The sequence below is a fragment of the Vanessa tameamea genome, chromosome 14 (genome assembly GCF_037043105.1).
Source record: "Vanessa tameamea isolate UH-Manoa-2023 chromosome 14, ilVanTame1 primary haplotype, whole genome shotgun sequence".
Taxonomy (NCBI): Eukaryota; Metazoa; Arthropoda; class Insecta; order Lepidoptera; family Nymphalidae; genus Vanessa; species Vanessa tameamea.
The window spans coordinates 952419-967864 of NC_087322.1; the positions used below are offsets into that span (position 1 = coordinate 952419).

At 30.8% G+C, this 15446-nt stretch overlaps 3 protein-coding genes across 3 annotated transcripts; 1 reads left to right on the forward strand and 2 right to left on the reverse strand.

Annotated features, from left to right (window-relative positions):
* Positions 1 to 3843: 3843 nt before the first annotated feature.
* LOC113398688 (superkiller complex protein 8-like) lies at positions 3844 to 7520 on the reverse strand. Its single transcript, XM_026637552.2, has 7 exons — positions 7373 to 7520; positions 7212 to 7300; positions 6493 to 6641; positions 6061 to 6296; positions 5546 to 5733; positions 4550 to 4718; positions 3844 to 4054 (listed from the first exon to the last, which is right to left on the reverse strand). Exons 1-7 carry the CDS (start codon positions 7388 to 7390, stop codon positions 3944 to 3946), a joined length of 960 nt encoding a protein of 319 aa, XP_026493337.2. The 5' UTR covers positions 7391 to 7520; the 3' UTR covers positions 3844 to 3943.
* A 500-nt stretch (positions 7521 to 8020) lies between these two features.
* Positions 8021 to 11149, reverse strand: LOC113398675 (superkiller complex protein 8-like). Its single transcript, XM_026637534.2, has 7 exons — positions 11010 to 11149; positions 10807 to 10931; positions 10286 to 10452; positions 9706 to 9941; positions 8978 to 9165; positions 8214 to 8385; positions 8021 to 8147 (listed from the first exon to the last, which is right to left on the reverse strand). Exons 1-7 carry the CDS (start codon positions 11025 to 11027, stop codon positions 8058 to 8060), a joined length of 996 nt encoding a protein of 331 aa, XP_026493319.1. The 5' UTR covers positions 11028 to 11149; the 3' UTR covers positions 8021 to 8057.
* Positions 11150 to 11792: 643 nt separating this feature from the next.
* On the forward strand, positions 11793 to 14825 carry LOC113398620 (pre-mRNA-splicing factor RBM22). Its single transcript, XM_026637458.2, has 7 exons — positions 11793 to 12077; positions 12164 to 12217; positions 12321 to 12814; positions 13144 to 13317; positions 13810 to 13952; positions 14031 to 14143; positions 14297 to 14825. The coding sequence occupies exons 1-7, from the start codon at positions 12024 to 12026 to the stop codon at positions 14453 to 14455; spliced, it is 1191 nt and encodes a 396-aa protein (XP_026493243.1). The 5' UTR covers positions 11793 to 12023; the 3' UTR covers positions 14456 to 14825.
* Positions 14826 to 15446: the final 621 nt, after the last annotated feature.

Sequence of the window (15446 nt, forward strand, 5' to 3'; positions counted from 1 at the left end):
CCCGGTGACGCTGTAAAGGCCAGTGGGGCCAACAATACATAAAAAAAACACTCACTTTAAATTAATACGACGTGTTAAGAAATCGTGACGAGCGTGAATATTATGTTTTGTAATAAACACAATGTAAATTATTTGAATTATAAATCATAATATTATTTAGTCGAGTATGCTCGTAAAGCAATTTTAAATCATCGTGTTAAAGTATTGAACTAATATAAGGTCACTGGTTCGTAAGTGCCGAAGAAATTATAAATACTATTTATAATTTCTCAATTTTTTACAGCTTGTATCGCCGTCGGCAAGGTTGCTTAAAATAGATCAATTGCTTGAATATTACGTATAATATTTAATATCTAATTTATATCGATAGCAAATCAAAATATAATTATAGAGACGACTACAAGCCATGTATTATAACTATAATATAAATAGTACCAACTTCATTACATAGTATAAAACAAAGTCGCTTGCCGCTGTCTGTCCCTATCTATGCTTAGATCTTTAAAATTACACAACGGATTTTGATGTTTTTTTAATAAATAGGTTGATTCAAGAGGAAGGTTTATATGTATAATAAATGCACAATGTAGTAGAGAAACACTGATAATTTTAGAGGTTTCTGAAGTGATAGCCCACGACGACCATTTTTTATCCTTATTTTTACGAGAAATAATGGCTTATTGTTGAAGCGATTTTAAGCAATACAGCATTAATCCTTATCCAATTAAGTACCTTAAATACATTGTGCATTTAATATAGATAAATATAGCCCTTTATAGCATGTAATTTAAATGAATATTTTCGAAGATAATACAAATTTAAAACGCAGGGACGTAGCGTTTTGTTAATTGAACGTTGTAGGACATTCTGTAGTACCTATATTTAGAAACAGGATTGCACCCGTGCGAAGCCGGGCCGGGTCGCTAGTACAAAATAAACTGTGAATTATTATTTAGTCGTTTTTGATGAACGTTTTTATTTAAAAAGCGTATGATTTTATTTATAAACAAATACCTATGTATTATATTTCGATACAATGACGGGAGTCTGAACAATAAAACTATTTATATAACCCAATGGTCACGAAATTAAGGCTCTGTAATAACCTAAAATCTACGCGGTGAAAGGACACGACTATAAGCCAATATGTAATCATTTCAATCATCGAAAATACAAACCCGAGCACGCTCAGCGTTATCATGAGCATTCCTAATTTGTTCAGATCCATCTAATGTTCAACGGTAGGTACAGGAATATTTCGGCGAACCTGTATTATATCACATTTAGATATATATACCCATAGCGGTAAACGTGGTGGAATATGCACAAAGCCTATTCTATAACAGAAGATTTGCCAATTAATTATAGCTTTATCATATACATATTTTACCGCCAACCAGCAATACTTAATGTTGCTATGTTCCGGTTTAAATGATGACTGAACCAGTGCAACTACAGTCAAATTGTACGTAACATCTTAGTTCCCATGATTGGTGGCTCATTAGTGATGTGATATATTTTTTTATGGTTTTTATGTAATTTTATTGTGACAATGTCTATTGGCAATAGTGACCACTTAATGTTATAAAAAAATATAGTAATATTTAAAGAAGTCGCCTCTTATAAGAGAAAATATTAATTAAAGTGTTCTGAACTATAAAATGGCAACATTCTATTTTACCTTTTATATGAATCTGTTCCCACACTATCTTTAGATTACGAACGAATAACATCTATTATAGATGGAATCCGCTTACCGCTAAAAATTAATCAAGAAACCCTACGGCTTAGCGAGGGCGGTTTTCTCGCTTTGTACACACGAAATCAATACTACCTACACCGTAATCTGCAACACAGTCCGCTTAGAATATAACTATTTGAGCCTACAGCCTTTTTATAATTGGCATGATATTTTAAATAGTAGATTTATACGTAATTTTATATACAGTAAAGTGTCAGATGATTTATTTATAAGTAAAAATTAATAAATATATATATTTAATTAAATTAAATATATTAATTGCCATAACATAACCTAAAAATAACAAAAAAGTAAATTTATAACAATCTTTTTTATGGTCGATTATTGCAAAGCAATATGCATAACATATTTGTCATCCACTCAGCCTGATTTTGAGGAGAAAACTCACCTCTGGTTTTCAGTGGTCGTAAGATCTCATAAGTGACATTGGTAATTGTTACTATTTAATTTAAAAAAGTTACTACATAAATAAATATACCCACATAAAATACTTTGTAACGATATTATGATAACATTAGTAGAACCTTTGGTTTAAATATATTTTTAATCACTATTCTAGCGGCAAGATACGATGGCCGTTTTGACACATTAAAAAAGTGATGTGAAATGTAAATTTATTATCGATATAATATATTCAAATCTTTGTTTTTTTGCAAGTAATTTAATTCAAGTTTTTGTTGCAAGTAGTATCTGATTAAAAAGGTTTAATAAAAAAAATATAAAATAAGTTTAAGTAATATATTCGAACGAAATCAATTTAAATCAAAAATTGTCTTTCCCATGTAATGATGTAGGTACGTTTTGTTGCCTGTTCTGAATACTAATATTATTTCTATTATCAGTTTCTACAATAAACATATATAAATAAAATAAAATAAATAATTTATAAAATAGATAAAATATTTACAGTCAACACAAATATAACACCGACTACGAGGTCGAGTGTGAGAGTGTGACGTACACGTTTACGCAAAAAAATAAATAAAAAAGTTATCTTCGCGGTACCCTAATATTTGTAGTTTAGAAATCACATTCGATAAATTTTATGACTAACTGCACGTCACTATTGACAATAAAGAACAACAATTTGCTCCTTTGATGTAATTATTTATTAAATACGAAACTTCATGAGCGGGCAAACGTCAAAACGGCCATCATAGCGTGCCGCTACTATAGACGGTACATAACAATGTTATTTCTTAATTATTAATCTGTGGTGATCTGTTTTTTTTAAACATGTACTTGTTAAGTTTTATAGTTATAAAGTAATGTTTGTATAGTCTTTGGTTACAGTAAGAGCGTGTTCACAAAGATGAACTTAGTTGAGTCTTTGCTTGAAATAAAAATACTTTAAGTACAGTCAAATTTTGAAAGAAAATTACCGAAAAGACAGAAAATTAAGAAACATTTTATTCAACACAAAATAGATAAGATTTACTTACTAATTACTCTTTTCTCAAATTGTAGTCAACTATTAAACAATTAGGTTGATGTATGTTATCTATGGAAAACAACGAATACGTATTCAACGCTTTTCTATATAATAAGAATATTATTATTTTACTGAGCTTTACTTTTAATTTAGGCTTCGCTATTAATGTTTTTTTTATTATTTCGTAATACCACAAAGTATGTGGAATATGTATTTTTTATATTAATACGTCAGTTATTTTGATGACGATTAAAACTTCTTTTTAATGATATACACGTGGATTGTGGAGGTTAAGTCAACCAACTGGAACGGTGGAGTATGCTCCAACCTTCTCAAAAAAGATGAAGAGCTTTAGCCCGAGCAGTGTGTGCGTGCGTGTGCGAGTGGGTGTATGTATAATGAAAGAGCATCGTTATGAGAATTACAAATAAATATATACATTTTGGTTATTTTAAAAGGTATAATTTAAACGCAGTCGCGCAGCACAGATTATATTCGAATATATACTATAATTATCACAAACCCCATTCTAAAACAAGTAATACTTTACAATAAAACAAATATAGATTATAAATTATATATCGATGAACAACTTTAACATTTTGGGACATTTGGGAATTTCTTTTAGTGCAAACAGATTCAATAAAAATAAAATAATTACTTAAAGGATTTTTATTACAAAATAATTAACAATTAAGTTCTCACAGATTATAAAAGTTTTATTAGGTCGTATTTTTATTATAAATACATTACTTTTTACCACTCTTAGTTGGAATAGGACATTCATAAATATTTATCGACTTGTCTTTCGACACTGAAAATAATTTATTACTGCTTGCATTAAACTTGAGATCGCATACCTGGAACAAGACCAGAAGGTTATTTAAAAAAATTAAAATGAAATACATAATATAATCGAGTACCTATAATATGTAATTAATAAATATATATTCATATTTACTAAAAAATATAGCCTTGTAATTTCAGTTTTATGTATTAAATGTGCTATTTTCTTTTTAAATCGGTAAAAGGTATCTGGACAAATGGACAATGGTTCGGGCGATCTTCCCCTCCTCCCTAAAAATATCGGCGAGGCGCGGCACCTGTGTTTTTCGTAGCCCTGCGTCACCCAGAAGGATAAGACGGAACTAGGTAACCACCGCCAAGAAATTGGAATTGTAAGAGATATTAACAATGCCTTATATCGCCAAAGCGTAACTTACCTAGTAACACAGGCTTGTCAGAACAGCCTAAGCCTAATACTAAGTACTGGTTAATATGTGATGTGATTGGTGGTTATAGGTCTAGTAAAGAATTTTCTTTAAAAAAAAGAAATAATTAAAAATTAAACTAACTGTTTCGTTGTGTTCTTGAAACGTCTTCAACACTTTCAGTTCCTTCACCAGGGCGACGGTCACGCAACCGTCGGCCGTCGCGACGGCGACCCGCGAGCCGTCGCCCGAGAAACAAACGCTCAAAACCCACGAATTGAATTTCAAACTGCTTTGATGATTTTCATTCGCACTGCGACGGAAAAATTCATTATTTTATTAAGTTGAAATATAATTATAATATACGAGTAGGCACAAATTAATTTAACAATTACAATTTACTTGTTTAATTATTACTTATTAGCCTTTTAATTAACAGCCTAGCCTTTTTACTTGAATGACATTCAGCCTATACATCTTCCGTTCATAGAATACAGTAATATACTTTAGCCGCTTTTTACTCTGAAGTAATTATTGTGTAAATATGAAGTAAGACTTGTGTGTGTGTGTGTGTTCAGATTGTTTAATTGTTTGTAATCGTATACAGTGTGTTCTCCATTGACATAAATCACTAGAAACATTGCTTGCATAGCGTTAGGAAAAGAGTGTTATACGATCACTATTTCCTACAAAGTTAGCGAGTCTCTGTTGAGATTGGACACCGTCGTCGAAATCAAGTCAGGAGGTCAGAGCTTGTTTTAGTGTTTTATGCCTGCGCACAAATAGTATCTATGGTTTTGCGTTATAAATAAAGATAATATTGTGTATTTTACTTTGATAGTAAAAAAGTATTAAGAAACTGAATTTACATTGAATGTCTTGTACTCATGGCTGGCACGGATTTAAACACAAAAAATATTATTTTTACCCACGTGTTTTATCGGCACATTTTTTTTTATATAAAGCTAGCAGGCCGGGCCACGCATTACTGAGGCTACGTCACACGTTGGATTATATTGTATGATAAAGTCCTTCTAATCTAAAAACCTCTGAAACACGCCATAGAACAGCACATATGGCTGTTGAGTGATGCGCATTCAAAAAAACATCGATCTCTTTACAGATACAGATTATACTCACACATCAAAAACTTTGACAAGTCCGTCATTGGAGCCAGTGACCAATAGCTTGGAATTGGGCGAAAAGTCTACGCTTCTGACGATCTGTGTGTGGGCATTAAATGTGTGCGACAGCTTTCCTTGGGACACGTCGAAAACATACACGGTTCCATCTACTGAACCACACGCTACACTTTTACCATCAATACTCTATAATATACAATGAAACATATAAATTGACATAAGTAATAACGATTAAATTACGAAGATATACTAATTTTATTGTTTAGTGCTCAAGGTATTTATTGAGGGCGAAGACAGACAGACAAATGGACAACAAAGTTATGCTATAATAGCACTAAATAAATACACAGTCGATAAAATGACAGCAATGCAAATAGCAATTACTGTGACTATAAAAAAAGTTGCATATCATATTAGTAAGTGACTCTCAAACATATTTTTTCTTATTATGATACAATTAACAAAAAGCCGATTAATATGTTTTGATTTTAGTCAAGTTCTTCCCATTCTTACCCAAGCCACAGTCAATGCGAATTTCCCTCTTGAATCCAACACTTTGTCAACTGTGTTAGTAACTATATTGTATACAATAAGCTTGCCGCTTTGACTGCCAGACACAACACGTGTACCGTCCGGCGAAAATGACACATTCCAAACATCTGTTGCATTTGTTTTTATTTCATTGATCTTGTTACCGCTTGTCAATTCCCAGATCATTAATGTTGAATCTAATGATGCTGATGCTATTACTGATAATAAAATATACATACAGTACTAAATTAGTTTTTGTAACCATTTTATAAAGTAAAGCTGTTCAAAATTAATCAACTTATATAACAATAAAAATGAGGTTATTAATTTGGCTTTATGATTTACACTTGCGGTCAAGTTGATAGCTATAAAAAAATATGTCCAAAGTGCATTTTGGGTAATATATCAACTTACTATGGCCATCCGGACTGACAGCAACAGAGACAACAGCCATACAGTGGCCCTCTAAGGTGTGAAGAATATCTATCCTGTTATTTTTGTAGCTCCACACTTTCACAAGACTATCGAGCCCTCCTGTGACTAAGTATTCTTCTGCGGAATTGCTACAAAATAATTATACATATTGCATTCAATGATATGAAATTTATAATACAAATCTTATTTAATATATCTATGTTTTACTAGCATATTCATAATAAAACAAAGTAACTTATTTACAATAGTTATTAATTTATCACTTGCCCCAGATTTATGAAATTATTTCGGGAAATTGGCATGTAAATTCCAAATAAGTTAAAATATGTGTTTTTTTTTCTTTCGTTCATCACTAACTAGCTAGCTGTAGCTTCATGTCATCCCTCACAGTCTCACTCTCTTCTCTTCGCTTTTCTTCTTGAAGGATCCACATTCAAACTTTTTATAATATTACATTCAAAACATGTTTATATTGAAAAAATATTTGTTTATAATTTTTTTAAAGGAAATTCGCTTTCATAGTTATTAGTATTATATCCATTCTCATCACCACATATATAACTCAACATTTTCCTTCATCCACACAATCCACTGAAGACAGTTAAACTCAGGACAATGTTTTTATAAATGTAAATACAGAAATTTATAGTAAAATATTTCATAATTCATAAATATATTATAATTATTAATAAACGTACTTGGTATCGTCTTTCGTCCTAATACTCGTGACGAAACAGCAATAAATGGGATCATCGTGGGCATTTTCTTTTTTGTTTAAAAGTGAATACTAAAAGTGAAAAAATATTTATTAATAAGCATATGGAAGCCTATATTATTTATACTGGTTATTTTTACTTACAGCAGCTGCAGCTGGCATTATTGCCTTATAGAAGTAACAATATAAGATTGATATAATACTTTATTTAACCGGTGAACTAAATAATAAAAAGGTAAACAAGTGTGTAATTCCAGAAATCCTATAGTTTTGACAGTGACAGTCGAAGAGCTAAACATCCACAACTGATTTTGACAGAGCACAGATTAGGATATGACCACGATTGCACAGGGAAATAATCATTGTTCTCAGCATTATTTTTTATATAAATAAAAAGTAAAAAACTTTTTCAAAATCTTAAAGCTCGAAACAGTATTAAAATTCTATATTATTAAAATGTAAAGTACATTTGAATACTGTAGAACATGAGTTAAAATGTAAACTTCATATGTCTAACTTTTACACAGTTAGAGTATCTCGCGTAGGTACAAAACTGTGAATATTAACTTCTATTTTATTTTTTTACGCTCAGTTTAATAAAATTTTATAAAATATTATGATCATGTGATAACAATATGACGATGTCGTATTTTAGAAAAGTAAATAATAACAGTATCATATTTAAAATACCATATTTCAACATATTACTGTCATAATTATACTATCCAAACACAGATATTTTAGTAACAATTGACAATTGTATTGGTATAGTTATGGAAAAAAATAATGAAATCAAATTTTTAATATAGTTTTTATTATAAGATAGCTATTATAATGGGCAGTCATAAATATTCAAACTTTTATCTTCAGATATTGATATAATTTTATTACTTTCTGCATTAAATTTCACGCCCCAAACCTGTAACAGAATAATTATTAATAATTGTATTCATATTATAATAAACGTGAATGAAATATTTTGTACCTGATCAGTATGTTCTTTAAAAACATGTTGGCATTGCATACTATCCAAATCCCAAACTCTGACTGTTCTATCAGAGCTTCCAGATACAAATCTCTTACCATCTGGTGAAAATGCAACTGATAGCACCCATGAAGCATGCCCAGATAATGTGCCAGCTAAATTTGCGTGAACACTAAAAAAATATACAAATTTAATACATTAATTTATTTTTTCAGCCAATTGTAAAGTTATATATGTAGGTCTTATTATAAAGATATTGTTTATGGTATATTTTATGAAGGTGATGGTGATGATGATAGGTGATTTTATGACGTTTTGTAAAGATTATTTGTTGAAAAGATGTATTCAGAACAACACAAGAAGTCAAAAGTATAAATATTAGAAATAAATTATAATTAACTAGTCTTTTAAAACTATAAAGTAATTAAACAGAAAGAGTAAATAAACTACTTTAACTTAAAATTGAGGCAAAATCATTGATCTAATTACTATTAGTAATCTTTAATTTCCATTCTATTCTATGAATTCTATGAAAAATTGGAATTTTATATTTAAGCGAAGTTGTTATCAGAACTTTGAAAGTAATGATAGAGTGGGGTATAACTAGTTAATTCAAGATTAGTGTTAAGATATATTAATCAAGAGTTTGTAGTGTATAATATCACAGATCTACTAGCAAATCACATGAAATATTATAATCTAAGGACTGTTATTATCTTCTACTTTTATGGTTGAAAATTGTAATTAAGTAAAAAATATCTTACACATCATAGAGCTTCATGTGTCCATCATCCGAGGCAGTCAACAATAACTGAGAGTCAGGAGAGAAACATAAGCTTCTAATTGGCATAGCATGTCCTTCAAGAGTATGCACGAGCTTACCCTGTGCTACATCAAATATATTGATAATACCATCTAATGCACCACTCGCAATATATTTACCATCTGGACTCTATAAAATTAAATTATAATTATAATACTACAAATCTGAACCTTATACTAACTGGTAACTTTAAAAATCCTTCATAAGAAGTTAACACACTGCTCCAAGCTCAGCTCAATAAAATGGAATAACATATCATACTCTTAAAGAAATACTGAAATCACAATCACTAACTTTTTTAATTGATGCTTTGTATTTTAGTGTAAATACAATCATAAAACAAAATTAAAACCACACTTATTGTATTAAATATACAATCTTTTATTTGTAGTATACAAAATAAGGGTAGTTTTATTTATTAACATAAAAATTGTTTTTAATTTAACCCTTTGGAATTAAGCCATTATTTTTATTAAACATTTTTTCCAAAATTTTGGGTTCTGTCGAAATATTACTAAAAGTATGATATAGTAAAGGAAATTTCTTTTACCATTTTTATTGTGTTATCTATTGTACATATACATATGTTAATTTAGCTATAATTTACAAATATAGAAAATGTTAATCTATCTATATATGTATTAACAAATTTCAGTCATAGGAACTTACATATGCCACACTTAGTGTAAACTTTCCTCTTGTGTCTAATGTCTGCTCATGTTTGCCGCTCTCAACTCCAAATATTAACACTTTCCCAGCATTACTGCCTGAGATTACATGTTTACCATCTGGAGAGAAGTCCAGTGTCCATACATCCATTGTCCCTGTCTCCATTGTCTTTAACTTTTCTCCCGATGCAATGTCCCACAGAATTAGGGATGAGTCTTGAGAACTACTAGCTAGAGCTGGAATAATTGGAAGAGGTTAATGTTTTGGGTTGGTGGTTGTGATTTTTGAAAGCCGTATACACATATATATACCACACAGCCATCACACATTTTATTGCCAAACAGCAGTGCCTAGTATTATTGTGTTCCAGATTGAAGAATGATCCAGCAAGTATAATTACAGGTACAAGGGATAAACATTTTAGTTCCCCATATTGATGGTGCATTTACTATGTAAGGGAAGTTGATTTTACTAATTGGCTATGTATATGGGTGGTGGTGATCAATGTTCATCAATAATTACTGAATGATGGTAAAATCAAATTTTAAAATTTGTTACTGTATCATAGAACATTTCTTACTTTTTCCATCAGGACTTACAACAACAGATATTAAGCCAAGGGAATGGCCTTCTAGTTGATGTTTAACTTCTAATTTTCCATTATCTAGTTGCCATATCTTGATAATGTCATCAAGACCCCCAGTGATGATGTAGTTATCCGGTGGCTCTTGGGAATGGTTTGAATCTCTGATAAAATTGTAAAAGTTAAGACAAAAAAAATCTTCACTGATATGTTGTTTGTTTTTATTATTATGATCTCTATATCTTGAGATTCATGTTAAATTTCATAATAAAAGTATCTTAACTAACTGACAAAACTAATTTCTTATTAGACGCGATTTATTCGACTCAAATTTTAATATAAATTTTGTAAATGTATAGTATGAATACTAAGATTTAAATATATATTAATTCATTTTTTTTATGTAAGCATATTATAGCTGTAGTGTTACTAGTACAGTATTGAATGATAGGTGGAGAGATAAAACAAGGTCTGAAAGAAGGAAGGAAGCAGTTTATGATTATTATAATAAAGCTTACTGTGAGTTTTCAACATTTTCTGGATTTTCAGAAACTTCTTTCGTTTTTTCATGACAAATTTGGCTCCAACAACAGCACCATATGGCATCATCATGAGCATTTTCCTTTTTTAACTGTAAATAATACTGAAAGAAAATATAGAACGTGATAAACATTGATAAGTTACGATATTATAATGACTTATATTATATATCATTATTTACCAGCGTCGTTATAGACATAGTAGGGGATTCGTTTCGTGTGAATTCTACAATTTGTATCCTTATAATTATAACATTAATTCTAAATCAAAGTTAGCCGCAAGCCCTCAATTCAATTATTCTTAACAATTTGACATTGACAGTGACAATTGATATTAACTTTAGTTTTTTTATTTCCTTTTCTCTTGGAATAGGCAAAGCGCATGTATCTTGTTTGATGAAGAAAACAGAATAATTTATATTTTTCTCATAACGTAAAAAGCGTATTGTATTTTACATGCTAGGACAGTGTTACCAACCAATAAGTCATATGGACAAATACTAGAGGAAAAAGGAATAGAGATTTATGAAACAGAACGATTGTATAACAATTATCTTACAATGATTTGACTCGGTTGTTGTTTAGTCTTAACCAATATTTTGAACTACTGAGTTGAAAAACGAATAGAGTTTGAAAACTAAATCGCAAAGTTTTGAAAATCGAAATTAGATGTGGTTTATATTAAAATTGATTACAATTAATATTGATCTCATTTTTGGATTTAAATTTATTTCTTTTTAAGATTTGTTACGTCTAAGTTCATTTGTCGTTTGGTTAAAACAAATTGTAAAAATAATCATTAATAAACTGATAAAAACATCACATACAACGAATATTACTAAAGTTCAGGAAGAAATGATACAGTTCCCCAAAAATTACTTTTTTATATAAACATAGTGTAACGTATAATAGAGGGTAATTTTTATCTTTAAAGAATCTGTGGTATTTTTGGTTCAGTTGCGTCACCTGTGAAGCAGTACCTACTACGTACTGTCTTATAATTTTATAATACGATTTATTTGTGTTAAGTTCTTGCCAAAGAATATTCACTATAATACATATTTCAACGACTGTGAAATACATACTTCGTTAAGATAATATTTATTGTATTAAATCATTCGCTTCCGTAAAATATTTTACTTCCTACTTTGTTAGTGATAAATTGACTCAATTCTCAGTAATAACTAATATCAAACATGGCTATGTCAAAATCAACAAACACATACAATCGTCAAAATTGGGAAGATGCTGTAAGTTAACATTACGAATATTAAAGGACCTTTTCAATCTTAAAATATTTTCAATGAATAGATACTAATTCTAAACTTTTTCGTAGGATTTCCCGATTTTATGTCAAACATGTCTCGGTGATAACCCCTACATTCGAATGGTAAGTTATATTTATACATAACATGATAAAAATTGAAAATGATTTAACCGCATATCATACACGTTATAATAAAATAACTAATATTTATGTTTTTCGTTCACAGACAAAAGAAAAATATGGTAAAGAATGTAAAATTTGTATTCGTCCATTCACTGTGTTCCGTTGGTGTCCCGGAGCGAGAATGCGTTTCAAGAAAACCGAGATTTGTCAAACATGCTCTAAATTGAAGAATGTTTGTCAGACCTGTCTCCTAGATCTTGAATATGGGTTGCCAATTCAAGTCCGAGATGCTGCCCTTAAAGTACAGGATGATTTACCCCGTAATGAGGTTAATAAAGAATATTATATCCAGAATTTAGATAGCCAAATGTCTAAGTTTGATCCAACTCAGCCTAGCAATTCAGCATTGAAATCAAAGGGTGCCTCAGACCTTCTATTACGATTAGCGAGGACTGCACCTTACTATAAAAGAAATAGGCCTCATGTATGTTCATTTTGGGTAAAAGGCGAGTGCCGAAGAGGTGAAGAGTGTCCATATAGACACGAGAAACCTACAGATCCTGATGACCCATTGGCCGACCAAAACATCAAAGACAGGTATAGTTTATTGATTTGTCTTCTGTAATTAGAGCTAGTTCTATAAGAGCGAAAGTAAAATGTAAACCATATTTGGCATTTGCCAAAACATTTATAAAATAGTTAATCTAATTGTGCTTAAATGGCATAAACTTTACATTGCAAATACCATCAGCATTAGGCAAAAAGTCATGAACAACCCTCATCTATTAATTATCTTGTAAATTTTTAAAAATTTTTACTTTCTCTAAAGAAGTGTTCTTAATATTGAAGTTCTTAGCACTGAGCCACAGATTTATAATTAAAATTCTATTAAACAGCTATCATTATTTTAATAATATTTTTCACAGATACTATGGTGTTAATGATCCTGTGGCTGAGAAGTTGATGCGTAGAGCGGCTGCTATGCCAGCTCTTCCTCCCCCTGAGGACAGAACAGTCACCACATTGTACATTGGTAACCTCCCAGAGAATATTGTTGAGGAAGAGTTAAGAGGACATTTTTACCAATATGGGGAGATACGGTAAATATTATTGTATCTATAATACTATGTTTTTAAATCATAGACTACTTTACATGAAAACTTCATTTATTGGTAAAATAGATGACCAAACTAAATCCATAACTGAGATTTACCATGTCATTTTATATGTATTGAATTATTTTAGATTCAGAAATAATAATGAAATATTTTATCAAGAGATTTTTTATAAATATCAAATGATAAAGGTTACTAAATAGAAGACAAAGGTTTTCAATGTTTGGCTGTTGTGATTATATTGAATAATTTTCAATACACAATTATGTTTGTCTCAATAACTTGGAATTAAATATTTAACTAAAAAATTAAATTATACTAACATAAGACAAATCTTTAAAAATGTTGGTATGTAAACATACATCAATGATTTTATTCTTGAATATGTTATTAATCTCATATGTCAAGTAGTTAGTAGGTTATAATTTATTATTATTTATTAAAGGCACTTAATATTATTATATCGACTTTATCCAGATCCCTCACATTAGTGCCAAGAGCTCAATGTGCATTTGTGCAATACACAACTCGCAGTGCAGCTGAACATGCTGCAGAGAAAACTTTCAACAGACTAGTTATAGCTGGAAAGAGACTTACAATAAAGTGGGGTAAATCACAAGGTATGCATTTTAAATTTAAATTACATAAATCAATCTTAAGAAATTATGGAGTAACAGTAATATTTCATTATCAAACAGGCCGGCAAGGTACCAATGAGAAGAGCGAACCGCCACCACCGCTAGAACCTGTTCCTGGTTTACCGGGGACTCTGCCGCCACCACCTGCTTTCCTACATCCGTTCCCACCACAAGTATGATAACTAAATACTATGATCAAAATTAAATTTATAACTTAAATTACTTTTACATACTTTCTGAGTCAAAATAGTCCAGTGTGTAAACTAAGTGAGTGAATAAAATAAGTTTATAACACCTAATTGTAACAACATACTCATCATCCGCAGATGCCACCGCCGCCCAGCCGGCCGAACGACTTCTTCAACCTGCACTACGCGGGCGGCTGGGGCGCTTGGGGCGCTCCGCCGCCGCCCGCGCTGCACTACCCGAGCCAGGACCCCGCCCGCCTCGGCGCGCACGCGCACGCCTCGCAGCCGCAGACCTAGTGCCCGCACTTGTACTACGTCACTCGCACCGGCACCGACTGAACATTCTCTCCGGCTTATCGACGTGTACGATGTCGATGTGTTTGTGACATGTTTCCATATGAGTCGACCTATAAAACGATCTTAACTAATTCGACAATAATGGAACAAAAAAATATTATTTAAGTCTGTATAATTATAATTAGAGTAAATTTGAAGTTTTTTACCTAAAGTAAATGTATGTATGTGGAATCTGAAAAATCTGTCTCTATTTTGAATATTTGGTGTTATTCAAATTTAATATTTGAATGTTAATAAGAGAATATAGTTAAGCTTCGTGTTAATTATGGTTAAAGTGTTTAAGAAATAAAATTGGTGAGTTAGATCAATACTTTTTACTTTGTTTTTTTATTTGTGCTATTACATGTGGCTTGTTTTCGAAAATGTCAATTTCATATTTTTAAATTCATTATAATTTATAAAACTAGAAAAAATTATACTGATTTATATAAACAGCCAGGACGGGTGCTTTATTTTGTGGTAGGGCTTTGCACAGACCTGTCTGAGTAGATACCACCCGCTCATCATATTATATTCTACTCCAATCCAATCCACTCCAAGTTTTGTTGTGTTTTGGTTTAAAGGGTGTAACTACATGCACAAGGGACATAACATCTTAGTTCCCATGATCGGTGGCGTATTTGCGTGGTAAGGAATGATTAATATTTTTTACATCGGCATTGGGCAGTGGTGACCATTTATCATCAAGTAACGCATTAGCCCGTGCGCCTACTTAAGTCATAAAAAAGGAGAATGTATCACTGCCATCTTCATTCTTTTAGATGATATAACTCCAAGATTTATTTTTTTACAAAAATATAAACTTTTTTATTGACCCGACCTGGGATTCGAACCCCATCTTTAGATACTAGACCAATGAGACAGATGAATAAATGAATTCACCTAAAACTAACTATATATTTCAATGAAGTCGCTTTTTTATTTAAAGGAA